The sequence below is a fragment of the Myodes glareolus genome, chromosome 6, assembly GCF_982192425.1.
Source record: "Myodes glareolus chromosome 6, mMyoGla1.1, whole genome shotgun sequence".
NCBI lineage: Eukaryota > Metazoa > Chordata > Mammalia > Rodentia > Cricetidae > Myodes > Myodes glareolus.
Genome location: NC_142031.1, coordinates 2,527,454 through 2,545,265, shown reverse-complemented (window position 1 = coordinate 2,545,265; position 17,812 = coordinate 2,527,454). Strand labels below are relative to the sequence as shown.

The following is a 17,812-nucleotide window of genomic DNA, read 5'->3' as shown; positions in this document are numbered from 1 at the left end:
TGTTTATTCGACAGGAAAAGGTGTAGGTTGCCGGGAGGCTCCGGGCTGAGGACCAGGAAAGGGAAGGCTCGGTCTCGCGGCGCGGAGGGCGGGGTGGCGCGAGGGGCGTCGGCTCTACGCCCTTCACCTTTTCCAAGGTCACGGTGCAAGCGCTTCGGCGTGTGACTCTCCGCGGAGGTGTGCGTACCACGGGAGGGGGTGTTGGCATCTGGGGTTTGCGGGTGCTTCGGTGTGGCCGCCTCAGATGTAGGCGTCTCAGGGTGCGCTGCTTGCCTTATGTGCACGCACCTCAGGTGTGTGGCATACCGGATGGGCACCTTGGGGATGTTGGTACCTAAGGTGTGGACACCCAGGGCCACCTTGGGTGTGTGGCTTTCTAGGGTCTGTGCACACTGGTGGTTGGGTGTGTGCTGGGCATCTGTTCACATTGGGCATGACGCCCACAAGTAAGTTACCGTATCACAGACAACGCCGCTGTGAGGGATTTGGAAGAAAACACTGGATGACTCTTGGGCCTCGCAGCTCCTCCCCGAAAGATAAATCCTACTTAGCTCTCTTCATCCAGCTCAGCCAGTTCACAGCGGGATAATGACTCCCTTTGGGTGGATAGTGTATGTAAATGCTTCATAATCGGCATGTCGCCAGGGCACTTCCATTTGTCCAAATGCCAGACGCAAGCCTGGGCTCAGCTGTCCCTCCAAGAGCCTAAGTGATCCCCTCTCCCCCCAATGTCACCCTACATTGCACTGTCCCCACAGGCTCCGAGGGCTGTGCATCCATGATAGTTTAAATCTTCACCTAAGTGGTCACTTCTGACTTCCCTGTCCCTGTCATGTTCCCTCCTACTCCCTCCTTGCCCTTTTACCTCCTATTCCTGTTCAGTTATGTTCAGTTATGGACTCCTGGTTCCAGACACCCTCCTGAGAGAGAGACTTCAGTCCACCAAGGTTCTGTGTTTTCTGCCTTTGCATTCTTACAGCCCTGTTTGCACCTGCCACTCTGCTCCGTGTCTGTCTGCGTGCACAGGCATTCGTGGAAGCTGTACTTGGTAGGGAGGTTTGTGGATCGAGCCCCTTGCATGACTGGCACTTTGGGCTCTCTAACCATGGCAGAGTTCCGCCTACTGTTGTACATGCTAGTGCTGGGAGAATGGTTCGGAGTGATCCTGTAAGAGACTGCAGCCATAGGACACACAGCAGTAGTTCCCCTGTAGTCACTCACTACTGCCTATCAACCCTGGCAGTAGCAAGAGGTGCTGCAACACTTTAGTGCTAAGATTGCACAACGTGCGAAGTGTGGTTGAGAACCGCTCCTCTGCCTGTAGACTGCACCCCCCCGTGTGTGCACGTGTGCACGCACACACACACCCCTGTCCTCTCACTATAGGCCCAGTCTTCCTCTGTCAACCAGTACCCCAGAGCAGCCCCTGCGATTGCTTGGGCAGCCTAAGTTAGTGGGGCTGTGGCCACTGCCAGCTCCCTGCTCCTTTCAGTATGGAGGGGCAGGTAGCACCCTGGTCGTCTGCTTCTGTGTCCCATCAGGTTCTCTGTACCTCTGTGTCCTTGTCTCAGTGGGGCCGTCGGGTCTCCTGTGGCTGCTGGGAGCACTGAGTGAGCCAGCCCTGTGTTGTTGTAGACAGGGCACTAACGACTGAGCAAAGTAGCACTTCTACACAGGAATAGCTGAACATACTGATTGTACTGGGCTCAGCTCTGGGAGCAGAGATGCTTGTAGGAATGTAGATGACCCCCCAAAACAGCTGCATCACCAAAAAGACCGCCCCAGCATGGGTGATGCCCCCCCACTCCACCCCGGTTCACCTATACCCTTGGTGAACTGTAGCACCTCCATCGATGAACACAGGTGGGACAGAATTACAACAGAGGGGGCCCGAAGGCTGTAGTCAGAATCTAAGGGGAGACTCTAACAACCTTCCCCCACCTCCCACTGTGTGGGCTGCTCAGCAGGCTGGTCCTTGAGTGTCCTTTGTATGCCCGGCTACTCTGCTCCTGAGGTTAGGCTCTACACTCTTAACTGAACCTCTGCTGGGGGCCAGCGAGATTCCAGTCAGCTTCCCTCGCTCCATGTTTCACGGGGCGGGGGCTGCCATGTAGCAGTTCCCTCTAGAATCTGGAGGGAAGCTCATTAACACTCCAAAGTCCCTGCATGAAAGTGACAAGTGCAGAGCCCTGCTCTTCACAGGGTTACGTAAGCAGTAGGAACCGCCGAAGGAGATGCCTATCCGTCTAGCTGCCTACAAGCCACTCAGGAAGCTCCACGGTGCCTGCTGTAGGAACCATCACCCATGCTAGGATGGACTTTCAGTGATACAGCTGCCTGTGAATTGACCCCTCACCCATAGCCCTCTAACCCCAATAAATCTGATTCACCAAGCTGAACCTTGGTAGTATCCTTACCAAGGTCTGCCGGCAGGTCTTGTCATACCAACACAGGACTAGCTAGAACTTTGACCCTTCCAAACCAGTATCCATGCTCTGGGTCCACCCCAGCCCTGTGCCTTGGCTCCTGGATCGTAGGGGAGGAGAGAACCAAGCTATCCCTGCCTCCCATGTGCTTCCACCTGCAGTGAGCACAGTTCTTCAATGTCGTAAACCAGGGAGGAGCTGCACTGGGGCAGCAGCTGTGTGCCCCTCCCCGGGTCCAGAGAGTGGCAGCCCATGTCCCAAGCTCACACACCAGCAGCGGAGGGCAGAACGGGAACCACAATGTGAGAATATTCTGCCAGGGCCAGAGCTTTGGGGACCAAGGCTGTGGGGTTAGGGTTAGCCGGCCCTGGCCAAGTTTGCAGGGAAGGGGCCAGCCCCTGTCTCCTACTAGAGAGACAACAGGATGTGGACACTCAGGACATCCTGACCCAAGCCTAAGACTGGTGGGAAAATGGCCCCTTCTGCTTGGGACAAAGTGTGGAGCAACTAGGTTGGGTGCAGAGAAATAGGAATGAGGAGCATTCAGAGACCCTGCGCTATGAGTTCTCGGAGGAGCAAGAGGCTTGGTAAGGATGGTTTAGGACAGCAGGGAATAAGGGGTGGGGATACTGATGAGGGAGAGTGTGGAGGTGTGTGTGTCCACATTTGTTTTGGGGCCATGGTGGGTGAACTTGGGTACAGCATTAGTCCTCAAGGGAGCATTTGCCAGCAACACTTCCCCGTCTGTAGAAACGGGCCAGGTTGGCACAGGTATGTGGGTGTTGGCAGAAACCACCAGGCCCCTGTGCCAGAGAGGAAGAACTCTTGGGAGGAAAGCCATGTGATTTCTGGCTCCCGCAGGGTGGTCAGCAGTGTGCCTGGGTTGCTGGAGCTAATGGTCGGCTAAGACAGTATGGTCCAAAAGTCCTCTAGCAGTCACCATGACAAAGGTTAGATTCAGGAGTGAATGACAGCCTAAGATGGCTTTAGCTCCAGCTCTATAGTCGTCAGGGCTTGTCAGTCAGCCTGCAAGACCTTTTATAGCGCGGCTTCTTCAGAGAATCTAGTTCACAGTGCTGAGGTCCCTGGGACACTGGTAGGAGCAGCCGTGATGACATAGATTCCCACACGGGCTCCTGTCTCTGTGGATATGGGGTATGAGCTGGGCATCCATAAAGCTGAGGACTGGCAGAGGAGGGGCAGAGGGTTGATTAAGTGCACATAAGACAATTGCAGAGCACAACGCCTGCCTGCCTGCACTCTATGTGCTACCATACAGTTTGCGAGTTTTGGGCAAGGGGCTGGAGGTTGAAACACACAAAGACATAGAGAGAGACAGAGACATGGACCTCTAGTCGCTGGTAAGAAGACCTTCATTCAGTAGCACCATGGAGGCTTATATACCTAACACAGTGAGGTGGGCCAACAGGTGAAAACCTTATCCTTTGATCCTCAAGGCAACTCGTGAAGCAGAGCTGGTAAACAACTTTGACACAGCTTTCAGTAACTCAAATCAGAAGGAAAGTAAAGATCTCTAGCAGGGAAGAGCAGCTGGAGGCCAGGACTCCCAGTGGTCCTAACACACAGTAAGCAGATATCATTCCATGGTGTGCACACATGCAGGGTCATGGCCCGTTTCAGTGTGAGGCCATCGAAGAATCACAGCTAAGCAGGTGTTCCGCATCTGTTCCCAGCAGAGGGTTCAAGCAGCTGGAGCCTGCTCGTCTAGGCGTATCTTAAGGTTGAAAACCCAGACTATCTGCCACGACAAAGGCCACGTATCAGAAAAGAGGAGGATGGGGAATGGGGAGGGGGGACAGCAACACTCTGCACCAGCCTGTGGGGGAAATGGGCAGGAATCTTCAGATTGGGAACTATGAAAACCATGGCTTCACAGTGTGACATCTGCACACCGACAGCTGGCTTCTGCAGATGTGAAAATAAACCTGTCTCACTTTGACTACCAAGTCTCCGGTATTCTCGCTATGAGTAAGGACCATTGTATCTCATGTGGGGCTGCCAGCACAGACCATGGACTGGGTTTGATGGAAGCAACAGAAGCATGCAGTGAGATTCCTGAGACCAGACGACCAGAACCACAGTGCGTGTGTCTGTCTGTGGATGGGTGAGCAGGTAGGGGACTCCTCTGACACCCTAGGACACATGTCTTCCTTTGCCCTTCCAGCTTCCTGTGCTGCTAGCCACTCTGGGTTTTCCTCAGCCTGTGGCTGCCTCTCCCTGTTGGCTGTTTCCATTTTCTCATTTGTAAGGGTTCCTGACGTATTGGTGCAGGCCCATCCTAAGAGCCTGCCCTTTACCTGGGTCATCACCGAAGACTCTGTCTTCCAAAGATGAGCAGTCACTGATACTTGTTGGGATTTGAACATATCTTTAGAAGGTACATAATTCATCTGGTAATGGTGGATTCATCCAGGTGCAAGTGGTGAGCACTGCATTTAGATGATGCCCACATGGGCACACAGGTCAGGGGTAGGGACCAGGGGGCGATGATCAAGACTCGGAGACTGGTTTGGGGCTCCAGAGCTTAGGTTGGCCCTGAGGCCAAGTTCCCAAAGTGGTCAGCAGATGGCGCAACGACCCACGCTCAGCCTTCCCAGGGAGGCCCCAGCTTCAAAGCTTGGCAGACATGGGGTGTTTTTGGTTTTCAAAGACAGGATTTCTCTGTAGCTTTGGAGCCTGTCCTGGAACTTGCTCTGTAGACCAGACTGGTCTCGAACTCACAAAGAGATCCACCTAGAAGCATCACTGGTCGTCTGCAGGAGGCTGCAAAAGTGTTTCCGATGTTGACCTTAGTCATTGACTCAAAAGCATCCACAACGGATTTACAGGTAACCTTGACAGAGACCCCAGTTCCCAGGCTGGAGAGATGGCTCAGCAGGTAAAAGCCCTTGCTACCACACTTGAGGACCTGAGTTCAGTTCCTGAGAGAAGTAACTCGCGCAGCTTGTCTCCTGATCTCCACACACTCTCTGTAGCATGCACACACACATATTTTTAAAAATCAGTCAAATGCATACACACATGAGAGAAACCAGCTTCTAACAACTAAGGCACACAGCAGGGCTATGGGCCTAAAGATGCCAGCTCCAGACAGTGTGGCCTTATGGGAAATCAGCCTGACTACAGCCTTGGGTGGTCCTCTCAAACTGTTTCTATGGTAATCTTCCAACAACCGCCGTGCCACCAGGAGGATGACTTTGCTCTGTGTCCCACTGAGTCCTAGAAGGTCTCTCTCTGGAACCAGCCACAGCTCCATTGTCCACCTGGTCCAGTGAAGAGGCCTGGGCTTACACAAGGCATGTCTAATAGTAGGCCTCCATGTCCCCCAGTGGCCTCAGAAGGACCTCTGTGGGTTTCCCTTGCCTAAGTGGGAAGTGGGAGAATCTGGACCAGGAGATCTTTTTCATTTATTTATTTTAGATTAATCCTTGACTGTCCAGGTTTTATATAGGGCTGGGGATTGAACCCAGGCCGCTGGATGATAGGCAAGCACTCTGCCAACGGAGCTGCAGCCCCTCCTCCACCCTGAGGTCTTGCAAGGATCCGAGGCACCTTCTCTGATGACTGCAGGCAAGGGCTGTACATGCAAGGTGTGTCTACCAGGAGACCTCTGTGTCCCCATGTGGCCTCAGAAGGAACCTCAGTTAGCCCAGGGCAGGCCTTGTAGAGAGAAGTTGGGGGTCTTGGTTGCCCAGGGCAGGTGGCCAGTAACCTTCTGTGGACATCCATTTCTTCAAGTGAAACTTCCACCATCTGCCCAGGTACAGTTTGCTGGACAAGTGACCCCAGGCTTACAGCTAAGCCCACTGAAGTGCATTGCATGACAGTTCTATACCCCAAAAAACCTGAGGTTGGGACATCCACAGTCCCTACCAACCCAGCCATCTTCTCAGTCATCTCCCTGATGGGTTCCCTCGTGTCTCCTTCTCTGTCCTACAAGGGTCCCTGCTGTTGGGTTTGGAACCCATTCTGATAATCTAGGATGATAATATGAGACCCCTCGGTAACTTCACCAAAGACCTTGTTTCTGAATCAGGCCCTGTTGGGGGATGTGGGGATGAAGACATGGAGTCCCCTAGGGAAGCTATTCAACCCAGATGAGCCGTCTCCCCAGCACCTCAGCCTGCCATATGAATGTCATTTTGGCATGTAATAATGATTAATAACACATGTGCCATCCTGGACCTTCCTCCATCCTGCTGGTTGCCCCCTTGGTAAAGGGTAAAGATGATAAGTAAGGGCCTGTGATGGGCCAGGTAGGCCCATGTCCAGAAACCATATGTAGCAGTGCTGCTAGTGTTTCATCAAATTGATACTAGCTAGAGTCTTTTGGGAAGAGGGAACCTCAACTCATAAAATGGCCCTCACCAGACTGACCTGTGGGCAAGCCTTTGCAGCTTTTTCTTGATTAATGAGTGATATGGAAGGTCCCAGATCATTGTGGGTGATGCCACCCCAGGGCAGGTGCTCCTGTGTTATATAAGAGAGGTTGAGCCAGCCACAGGGAGCAAGCCAGTAAGCAACACTTCTCTATGGCCCCTGCTTCAGTTCCTGTGTCCAAGGTTCCTGTCTTGAGTGCCTGCTCCGACTTTCCTCAGCGATGGAGTGTGTCCTGAGAGTAGTAAGAAGAAATAAACCCTGTCCTCCCCAAGTTGCTTTTGATCATGGTGTTTTTTATCACAACAGTAGAAACCATAATCAAGACAGTAGCTGTATACTCGTTGAAGCTGTACAGGCTGCACATTCAATTACCGAGCAGGAGCCAGCTTCCATAGAAACTGTTGTGTTTCCATATCATGCAAGGTCAGGAAGGCACAGACATAGAGTGACTGGCGCAGGCCCAACAGCTGGCCACCGCCAGGGTCCAGTCTGGGTCCTCGCTGCAAAACCACAAGCCCTAACTCCATACTGGGCCGCAGCCCATGGGAGTCAACATACCTGAGGGGCCTTTTCATCTTGGCTTTTCTCTCACAGCAGGTTTAGAGCTTTAGAAATGGGTGTGAGAATCAGTGAACCACACACTTCTAAATGAGTTGTTTGGCATTTGGGCAGGGCACCAGGCATAAGCTTTGCTCTCTAGAGAATATCCGTGACTGTCTCTGGCTTTTGCCAATTTTTTTGGTTATCACTGATGCTGTCCTCTGCGGAAACGGGACTGTGGTCAGCTTGCTGCATGTGAGTACCCGAAGATACCTTGAGCATTTGTTTCTTTTTGCTTTTTGAACTAGGGTCTTACCATGTTGCACAGACTAGCCACAAACTCAGGGCCCTTCAGCCTCAACCTCCATCGTGGAGTACTGGGATCACAGGCAGGTGCCACCATGTCTGGCTGTGGAGACAACCTCTTATGTCAGTTAGGTTGACCTTTCACCTGTTAGAAGAAGTAGCCATGAAAACCCAGTCGAGACATGAGCTTATTTTCTCAGGGTGGTAGCCTTTGGCTCAGCAGCCGACGTCTCCGTAGCTGCAGGGAATAGAACTCTCTCTTCCAGCTCCTGCAAGACACATCAGGCTGCAAAGCAGGGCTGCTGAGCAGGGCGGCCAGCATGGCTCTGGGAAAGGAGGGAGCGGTTTGCTTTGGAAATTAGCACTGTGGTTTGAGCCCTCTCCCTCCCTACATTATTTTTCCTCCAGCCAAAGACGATTTTAATTGTTTCCAGCAGAGAATGAGACAGTAACAATGAAAAGTATTGTCTCCTCAGGGCACAGCGCTGCAGGCCTCTAATCCCAGCAGCTGGTAGGGCAGGCAGGGCTCTGTGAGTTCAAGGCCTGCCTGGTCTACATAGGGAGTGCCAGGACAGCCAAGGCTAGAATAAAAAAAAAAAAAGTCCGTTTTAGGCTAGCAAGAGAAGGTTACTTTCTAGGTAGGAAAAAGGAGCTACAGTCATGACTCTTGTCTGGGACGGACCTCCAAAGTCCAACCCTGAGTGTCACCACACTGCTGGGTAGGAGGCATGGTGACGGTAGAACGAGGAAGGGAAAATCTGAGCTCCTAGGACATATGTGCTGTGGCAGTGGGCTTGGGCCTGAGTGTGAAAGCTGCACACTCCTTGAAAGCTATCTATCTATCTAGATAGATGATAGATAGATAGATAGATAGATAGATAGATAGATAGAGGCCAGGCATGGTGGCGCACACCTTTAATCATAGCACTCTGGAGGCAGAGGCAGGTGGACCTTTTATACTTCAAGGAAGGCCAGTATGATCTACAAAGAGAGTTCTGGGGTAACCAGAGCTACAGAGAAACCCTGTCTCAAACAAAACCAATGTGTGTGTGTGTGTGTGTGTGTATTTACTGTTTTGCCTTATGTATAACTGTGTACCACATGTGTGCCTGGTGTCCACAGGGGCTCAGAAAAGGACATGGGATCCCTTGGAATTGGAGTTACAGAGAGTTGTGAGTGGCCATGTGGGTGCTGGGAATCGAACCCAGGTCCTCTGGAAGAGCATTCAGCTCTACCCCCAGAAGTTCAAGGATTCTTACAGGTAAATTCAATCTGTACCCCGTGAATGGACTGAGCAGACCCTGAAGTGGAAGGTGACGTGGCTAGTTTCAATAAAGGTAAACCTGAGTGGGCCACCAGCCTCCTGAAGCCAGCATGTGGTCGTCTTTCAATACATTTAATGTCCACAAGGGGGCGCTGTGTCAATAATCCAGTTATTGCGGAAATCCTGGTAATTCTTAAATTAACACATTTAAGACAATTGCAGCTAAATTCCAATGCAATTTGACAGGAACTGAACAGATTAACCTCTAAATTAATTTGGAAGGATGACCAAGAATTATCATTATATGGAGAACGACCAAGTTCTTACAGTGCTGACAAGATGCCTCAGCAGGGAAGGTGACTTGAAAATCTGATGAACCTGAGTTTGACACACGTTGGAACCAGTTCCATCACATTGTCCTCTCTTCCCCCCACACGCACTGTGACATATGCACTGCCCAATAAATGAATAAGTCTAATTTAAAAAATTAAGAAAAAGAATTCTGATATTATTCGCAGGGAAAACCAAGTTACAAACATCATGGACCTACATATACAGCTATGTAAAGTCTTCGCCCAGAGCTATCACAAACATCTCCATGGCCAGCCCTTGCTCCGCCTCGTTCCAGCAAGGAAGGATACATGGTACAACAATCCGGGATGGAGTCACTGGAAATACTCAGAAGCAGGTGCTGTTTGTGTCGAGCTAGGAGAATGTGGTGTCAGTGGTAGCCAGCAGACCGGCTAGCTGGCCATATTCCCTTAACAGCAGACACTGGGATGAACTCCACATGAAAGAAATACACACAGCAGACTCAACAACAGAACACAGCCGTCTTTCTGAGCCAAGTGCTTATTTATTTTTATACACAGGTTTACATAAGGATATTATCATGCACATACTTAGTGAACTTGAAGCATGCTCCTTCCCCTTGCTCCTCCGCGCATTTCTGAGGGATGGAGAGACCTACTGAGTGCACAACTCATAGAACTAGGCTGCTTCGTTAACCGTGTTATGACTCACTCCGGCCCACGATACAGTTTGAAATAATTATGTCATGAAAAAGCAGCAAGGTAATTAAGTTTTGGAGAATATTTGTTATGTTTAATTCAGTGGCTGTAAAAGAAAAGTTGCTTGTTGTGAGTTATAAAAGTGTATGAAATACACGCGTGTGCAGTCTGTTGACACACATGCACTCTGATTTCTAGTTTTGTGGGGTTGGTTTTGCTTTTTGAGATGAGGTCTCATGTAGCCCCGAATGGCATCAGACTTGCTGTGTAGCTGAGGATGACCTTGAACATCTGTGCTGCCGGCCTCTCCCTCCCCCGTGCAAGTGTGTAGCACCACACCTGGTTTGTGTAGTGCTGGGGACTGGACCCAGAAAAATCATGCAGGATAGGCAAGCACTCTACCAGCTGAGTCATAGCCCTAGGTTCTGATTACTTTTAAAATGACAAACTCTTAGTGTCCTGGTTACTCAGCTGTTGTACTGGGAATTAGACACTCTTTAGGCAATCAGAAGCTCACAGGAGCCAGGCTGGGCAAGGAAAGGGTCTTTGAGCTGGAGTGAGACTCCAGACAATACCAGTCCATGTGATGGGCTTTGCTTGGAGATGTGAGCTCCACACTACAGGGTCTACCTGCCTATACCTGATGGGGTACAAGGACTCTGGGAATGGTGGACGGACCTCACCTGCCCACGTGTATTCCTCCTGCCTCAAATGGCAGCTGGTAAAAGACACACCTGCCGCAGAAGGGGGTGTGCAGGTGTCTTACCCTAACCACAGGGACTCCAACAGGAAGCATCCTACTTACTGTCTACCTGACACCTGACACCTGCCAGGACTCTTTACACAGCAGAGAGTTGGTGCCTGGACAGGGCACGGACAAAGCTAGAATAACCTAAGGCCAACAAAACTTGATCCAGGAAAATTGTTAAGTTGGGGGGGGGGGTAGAAATTCATGCACCAGGCCATGTACTTTTGTAAAATCAGCAAAACTCATTTCCTTTGTTATTGTTTTTCTTCAATAAGGTCCCCACATAGGATTCAGGAGACTAAACACCCAAACCAAGCCCCACCGAGAGATTCTCTTTCTCACCCAGGACCACCTTCTTCCCTCTGATGAACAGAGATGATTGTGGGTTGGAGTCCTCTTTGGCTCACCCACCCTCAGACCCTGGTCCTGGGGTGTGGTTTAGCAGAGGAGGCGGTGAGCCTTTTCAGGGTCCCAAACCATGCGTGCACACTCTACTGACCGCGTGCGCATTCATGAGAAAGCCAGCTCCAGGAGAGAAAGGGCTGCACGGAAGGAACCAGCAGATGGGCCCACTGCACTTTCTGACTTGGGGAGACAACCTTGTACTTCCCCGCAGTGGAGGCCCCTAACTGAGCTGGGGTACTGGATTATTTCCTGGGTGCAGACACTTGGGAGGCCAGTACTTTAGAGTCACCCAAGGCTTGAGTCAGCCTCTACTACCGAGATCCAGGGAGGAGCCCGTGATGGGCTCAGGCAGAAGAGGGAGATCTGGTCTAGAACAGGGAAGGGCAAACTAGAGTCCTGTCCTATTTAGGGAGTCAGGTAGCAAGTTTCAGGACCCCCCTCACCCGCTGCCCCTCCTCCCTCCCTGAGGCTCCTGTACCAGTGCTCAGATCTGCAGGCTGTAGTCTTGTAAGCAGGGGCTCTGCTCCCTTCCTCCTCCCCATGGCTCTCCACCTGGGCCAGCTGTAGGTCTGAGCTGGCAGTACCCATGTCCACGAATGTGACTGCTGCTTCTGAAATGCGAGTGAGATGCCTCTGCACCTCCACTTCTAGGTCCCTTGGCCAGAGGTTCCCTCGAGCATTTGCTTAGGGAGAGGATGTTGGAACACCTACCTCACTCCTCAGGGAATGGTGGAGGAGGGAGGTCTTTAAAAGAGGGCAGGCTAGGCCTACCAATCATGTAAAGGCAGGCACACCTCTCCAGGAGGCGAGCAGGACCGGATGCTCACACAACTGTCTGCAACCAGTGAGGCACACCCTTTTGAGATGATCCCAGCTCAACTTTCAAAAGGCCCCAGAGACATCATGTCTAGCGCTGGACAGTTTGGCCCTAGCTCTCAAGAAAGTCACATCAAACCAAAACCAGAATTAAAGGACGGCAGACAGCCCAGAGCAGGGAGTGGCCTCGCCTTCTAGACCCCTATGCAGGTGCCTGGTGGGACCTACACGCCCACTCCACCCCATGCCACCGATCCAAAGCACTCAGCACAGAACTAGGAATAAAATGCCCAGACAGTGGTGTTACCTATGTCAGTACCCAAAGGAGGTGCCCAGAGGTACACAAAGGCTGCCCCCCCCAATTCCTCCCTACTTCTGGGGCAGCGGAAGCGGGGCGCAGAATGAGGGGCCAAGGAACGGTGAAGGCCGCGTCGATGGAGAGGAGAAGTCACGGACGCGCTTACCGGGGCCCCAGGTCATGGCTGAGTCTGTTTGTGAGGTGTGCGACGCTCAGGTCGGACACCTGGACGGGACCAGACCTGGGACTCTCTGCGGGAGGTGGGCAGAGAACGCCCAGAGGATGCTCAAATGGAGACAGAAAAGCGAGCTCAGTCTTGGGGGCTGGATCAGGAGCCGCGGAGGGGAGGGGCTGGCGCGGGGCTGGAAGTGGGCTCTCCCTATTGGGACGGTCTGGGCGGGGCCGAAGGCGGAACGGGCGTGGCCTGGTCTGGGGGTGGGGCCGAAAAGGGGCGGGAGCTGGGGCGGGGAGGGGGTTGGGGTCCGGGCGGGGGTCGTGCGGCGGGCGGGTCTGACGTCTGGGGCATCCCGCTCCGAGTTCGCTCTCCAGCACTCCTGGCAAGTGTCTGCAGAGCGCAAAGTTCCCGGTGCTCGGGGCAGCGGCACCATCCGCACCTGCGGCGACCACGCGCCCGGCACCTGGTGCGGCTCGGTTGCGGCATCCCGCTGTCCTCCAGGACATGGCGCGCGTGAAGTCCGGGTCTCGCGGCCGCAAAGGCCGCCTGTGAGTCGGCGAGCAGAGGACCGAGTGGGAGCGCGATCGCGCGCACGATGCTTGTCCGGGCCGAGGCGAGAGCGGCTTGGCGCGCGGTGGCTCCGGCTCTGCTGCTGCTCCCCGCCGTGCTTGCAGCCGTTCCGCCGCGCCCCCTGCGCCCGCTGCAGCCGAGCATGTGAGTAGCGCGAGTCTCGAGGCTCGCGGTAGCGACGCTGACCCGAACAGAGCTCGGGGCTTTGTCCCTGGGGCCCCAGAACAATGGGTTCTTTGCCTTAACCAAGGAGGGGACGGTCTAGACTTGGGGTCCAGGGTTGGATATGGGGCCCTCGAGGCTGCCACAGGACCCCTAGTCTCCCGGCTCCCGCCTTTGCCGTGAGGGTCCTGCAGACTTAGGCGGATGCTGAAGTTTGGAGAGGTGAGGAATCCAAGCCCCTGCGGCGCAGAGTCCAGCTGGGGAACCGGCTTGGAGGCGGCCGAGAGGAAGCCGCCTGGTCCCACTTCCTCCCCAAGCTGGTCTCCTGGGGTCTGGGGGCCTGCGCAGGGGCGGGGGGGTGCCCAGAGGGGGCTGCCAGAACTGGTTTGTGTGTTAAACACGTGCGCTCTGGGGCCTCGGGAGAAGGAATTTAGTTCTAGAATGAGCAGGAAGAGAGGGTCAGGGAGCCAGCGGCGACGGATTTAATTTTGAAAGATGATTCCCCAACAGGCTGGTTAGCGGTCTCCCTTAAACTGCAAAGCGATCCCTCTGTTGGCCTCAAAGGAAAACCGGTGCGAACTGAGCCCAAGTGGATGAGGTACAGGGATGAGAGGCATATGGCCCCCACCTGGCCCTTGCAGGGTGCAGGATGGGGCCTTGTAAACTTGGCAAAGCTGCTGGGGCTGCGTGTGGAGTGGAAAGACCCTTCAGGCCTGAGTTGGAACTTCCTCTCTGCCAATTAGAGCGCCCATTCAGCTACAGAAGGGACTTGGCTGCTCCTGTCCAGGGTTGGCCCTGGCGGATCCACCTCGTACTTGGCCTTGAGGACAGAGGTGTGGCTGGCTCCCCAGGGGAATGGGAGAACAAGTTTCTCACTGGGGCAGGTGCCCTCAGGACCCCCACCTTAGGTCTTGCCTTGTGGCCTTTACAAAGGAGAGCTGGTCTGAGTTGGGGACATCTCACCCGAGAATGGGAGCAGCATGGGTCCTTGACTTCTCCTGTTCATGTCTCTTAGCTGTGAGTTTGCCCAGAAGGAGCTTCAACCCCAGGATGATCATATCACAATTAGCTTGTTGGGCTAGGGTTGCCAGCCTGCCTGACCCTTTTCATGATTGAGTCGGGCAGCAGACACAGGTTTCCTGAAGTTCTGGGAGGATGGATGCAATCTGGCACATGTGGAAACAGTTGGTCACCCTTTATGGGCTCTCCACCCAGCTCTGTCCACTCCTGCCGGTCTCCCTGGGAGTGGAGCCAAGGCATTGCTGCCGGTGTCCTGCTCACCTGGGCCCAGGAAGTCTTTAGCTGTTGAGAAAGTCATTGGAGCTAGTTGTGAATGGGTAGCTGAAGAGCCCAGGGAGTCTGCCCCTTCCTGCTTGATGCGTTTTCCAGAGTCTGCCTTCCCTTCTTCCTGCAGTGGGGACTGCATCTCTGAGGCATGTGCCCCCACTTCCTGACCCTTATGTCCCCATGGGCCTCTGTTCTTAGATTGTCCAATTTGGGTAGATCTGAGTTCCAGGTTGGCCAAAAATCCTGGCTGTCTTCCTCAGAACTGCATCCCTTGAGCGTCGGCACATGGGTCCTAGCTGGCTGGGCCAGTGAGGGAGAGTTTCGATTGGTCAGACCAGCAGAGATAGCCTTCTGGACTTTGGAGAAGGAGTGCTGGATTTGCTGAGCAGACAGCAGGTGGAAGGAAGCCCGTGAGAACCCACTTCCAGGGGTGACTTTACAGGTCTTAACTCCCCGCCACTCAGAGCAGCAGGATAGAGGGGCTGGGAAGGCAGCCAGGGCCCTAGAAAACACTTCTTCCTGGCTGACCCTCTCCGCCCTGCTTGTCTTTCCCCCCTGAGGCGTTCTGATGAGCTGGCAGGGCCTGGTACGGCTGCCACACCTCTTTGGCCAGTGTTCATGAACTGATAGCTGCTGAGTTTTTATGGTACTTTGTCCCCCTGCCCATAGCCACCTACACCTGGTATGCAAGCCATGGGCCTCGGTGGGTTCCAGGGTAGGGCAGCTCCGACTCCCATCCCAGGTGCTCTCGTGAATCTGCAGAAAATGTGGGTGATTCTCTGGCTGTTGTTGCCTGGGGGTGCTCAGATTCAGTGGGTAGAGCCAGGCTACCTGTTCGTGTTTTGCCTTGAGTGACTTTTCAGCTTCGTGGAAGCCTGGCTTGGCTGTTTCATCTGGAGATGGGAATGACTGCCGAGCATTGCAAGACTGGCGTGGATGACTGCATAAGGTCTTCCTGCAGCCCCAGTGGGGATGGAGAGAGAGGCTGCCTGGGTGCTGAAGCTCTGAGTCCCAGCTGAGACCATACCGCAGTGTTCATACACAGCTTCAATGCACAGGGCTTCTCCCAGGCAGAAGCCCCTTGGGCAGCTATGCTAAGAAACCCGCCAGGGCTTTGGAATCAGCTAATGACTGACGATGACCCCTCCTACCCCAAGCAGGTCCCTCAGAGCTCAAGTTCCATCTTGCAAGCTCTTTGGGCCTCCTGGCCCTGAGGGCTTAAACAGACACGTTCTCCGTGGATCTGTTGAGTAGCCCCTAATGCCCCTCTTCAGGGTGTGGGAAAGCCGACCTGGTGAATGGCCAGATGTCCCAGAAGATAGGAGGTGCCGTGCCTGTGGTTGGGGGGGCAGAGCAGGGGAAGGGATGCATGTCTGCTGAACCTCCTGTGACCAGCTTGTGCCTGGTGGGAGGCCTCTGAGGAACGTCATCTGCCTTCTCAGTGTTGCTAGGCCCCAGACAGCCCCTGGGCTCCTATCCCTAAAGCCTCACACTTGCTGGTGTGCCAGCTGTACCCAGGCCAGGGGAAGTGTGCTCAGAGGTGAGCCATGAGGCCAGATGAGGGAGGCAGAGACAAATCATCCTCCTGAAGCAGGGTCAGGCTGGTTATAGAGTCGGTGTGCCTCCCACTTCCACCCCTTGGTAAAAGGTGCCATTGCCCTGAGCACCCCTGGCCTCTAACTCCTTCAAAGACTCCCCGGAGCAACATTCCATGCTTCAACAGATGGCTCTGCAGCTGGGCTGAAGTCCCCTCCCTCTGCTGGCCCTGGGTCTACCTTGTGGTTTGGGCTTTGCCTTTCCCACCTTGGTGAGAAGCTGCAGGCAAATACAAGAAACATAAAGATACCTTCAGCTCAGAGACTTTTGAACGTTTACTGGGTTCTTCTGGGGCCTGAGCTGAGGCTGTCTTTTTGTCTCTTCCTTCCCTTCCTCTAGTATCTAGTATCCCCCATCCTCCACCATGTACCTTTGCCTGCACTTCCTAGGCGCAGCGCTGAGCCCAGCTTGTGCCTCCCCGTGTCCCTGTTAATGTCAGTTAACCACCTTCTTTGGTTCTTGTAAGATCTTCGAAGCCCCTGGACTGGTCTCTTGTCCATGTGGCTTCCTGCAGACTATCCTCACATGGTGGGGGACGGTGGCATTCTCCACCTGTCACAGATGTCCTAATGCCCGCTCTGCTGCTCTCTTGGGCCTTAGAGAGGCACAGAGTGCAGGGGCAGGGGTCAGAGGGTGAGCAGAGTGAGCATGCAGTCAGGGCATGCGACTGTGTGAGCACACTGGAGCAGCTGCCACCTGACAGGAAGGGTTCTAAGTGGCCAGGGAAACAGACACCCAGTGTCCCTCTCCTAGGCCGCACCTTCTGTTGGTCCTCCAACCAGCTGCACTTACCACTAGCCAGAGGGCAGGCGTGCGTGTGTGTGGGTGTGTGTGGGGGGGCGAATGATCAGGGATTCCATAGAGGGCACTATCCTGTGGGCACACCGCAAAGTGGACGCCACAAGGATCAAAAGGCCAGGACCCAGGCCACGGAATGCTGAGGGCTTTCCCTGTGTGGAAACTGCTGCCCTTGTTCAAACCCTTGCCCTGGTCTCTCCCTGTGTTCCAGCTTGGGATCCTCGGCCCACAACAGGCTCTCAAAAGTCTGGGCTCCCCCATTCCTTAGCTAGCCATCTGAGCAGCACAGAATCTCAGCAGGACTCAGGAAGAGGAAGGGTTTTTGGTCCAGGTACCATGTTTGGTTGGCAGTTGACTTTAAGATGATTAGGGGGAAATCATTGTCACCTCCCATCAGGTGGTGCAATTGGCCAGCAATTAAGGCTGATGCCTTGAAGGTGCCTGGTGTCAGCATGGGGGAGGAGAAAGGTGGTGGTGGTGGTGGTTGTGGTGGCTGTGATCGTTGCTGTCATTCTTGTCGTCATGGTCACTGTGGTCGTCTGTCTCCCTGGGGATTGTCTCTAGGAGGTGGCAAAACCTTTCCCATCTGACCCCTGGACTCCCCAGCTGCTCCGTCCTGTCTGGGATTCTCCCTGGCCACAGAGAATGAGTTCACAGTTATAGCTCACACGTGGGGTCCACAGCATACTCCAGAGCCCACTGCTTTGGCCTGGCACCTGAGAGTCCTTGCCCTGCAGTCACCCCAGACTTGAGATGCCTGGCTCCTGCCCTAGATGGGACATTTGGGAGACTGGGGAAGGTATCATGGGACTGGGAGGTCTCAGGACATGTGACAGCCCTGTGCCTAGGTTTGCTGATGGCTGTGGTGCCGACTCTGCCTTGCCTGGGTTGTGACTGGTGGAGAGCTACGGTTTAGAAAGTCTGGTGTCATGCCGGGCAGGTGCAGACCCTGCTCCATCCAGGCTGCGAGCCCCTGATGCCATGGCTAGGCAGGTGCAGACACTGCTCTA

At 53.9% G+C, this 17,812-nt stretch overlaps 1 protein-coding gene across 1 annotated transcript in view; it reads left to right on the top strand.

Annotated features, from left to right (window-relative positions):
- The first annotated feature begins 12,979 nt into the window (after positions 1-12,979).
- Positions 12,980-17,812, top strand: part of Megf6 (multiple EGF like domains 6) — a 99,417-nt gene continuing 94,584 nt past the window's right edge. Inside the window, exon 1 of the mRNA XM_087906798.1 lies at positions 12,980-13,103. Coding sequence (XP_087762924.1) covers positions 12,985-13,103 — 119 coding nt within the window. The 5' untranslated portion in view covers positions 12,980-12,984. The remainder of the gene's footprint in view (positions 13,104-17,812) is intronic.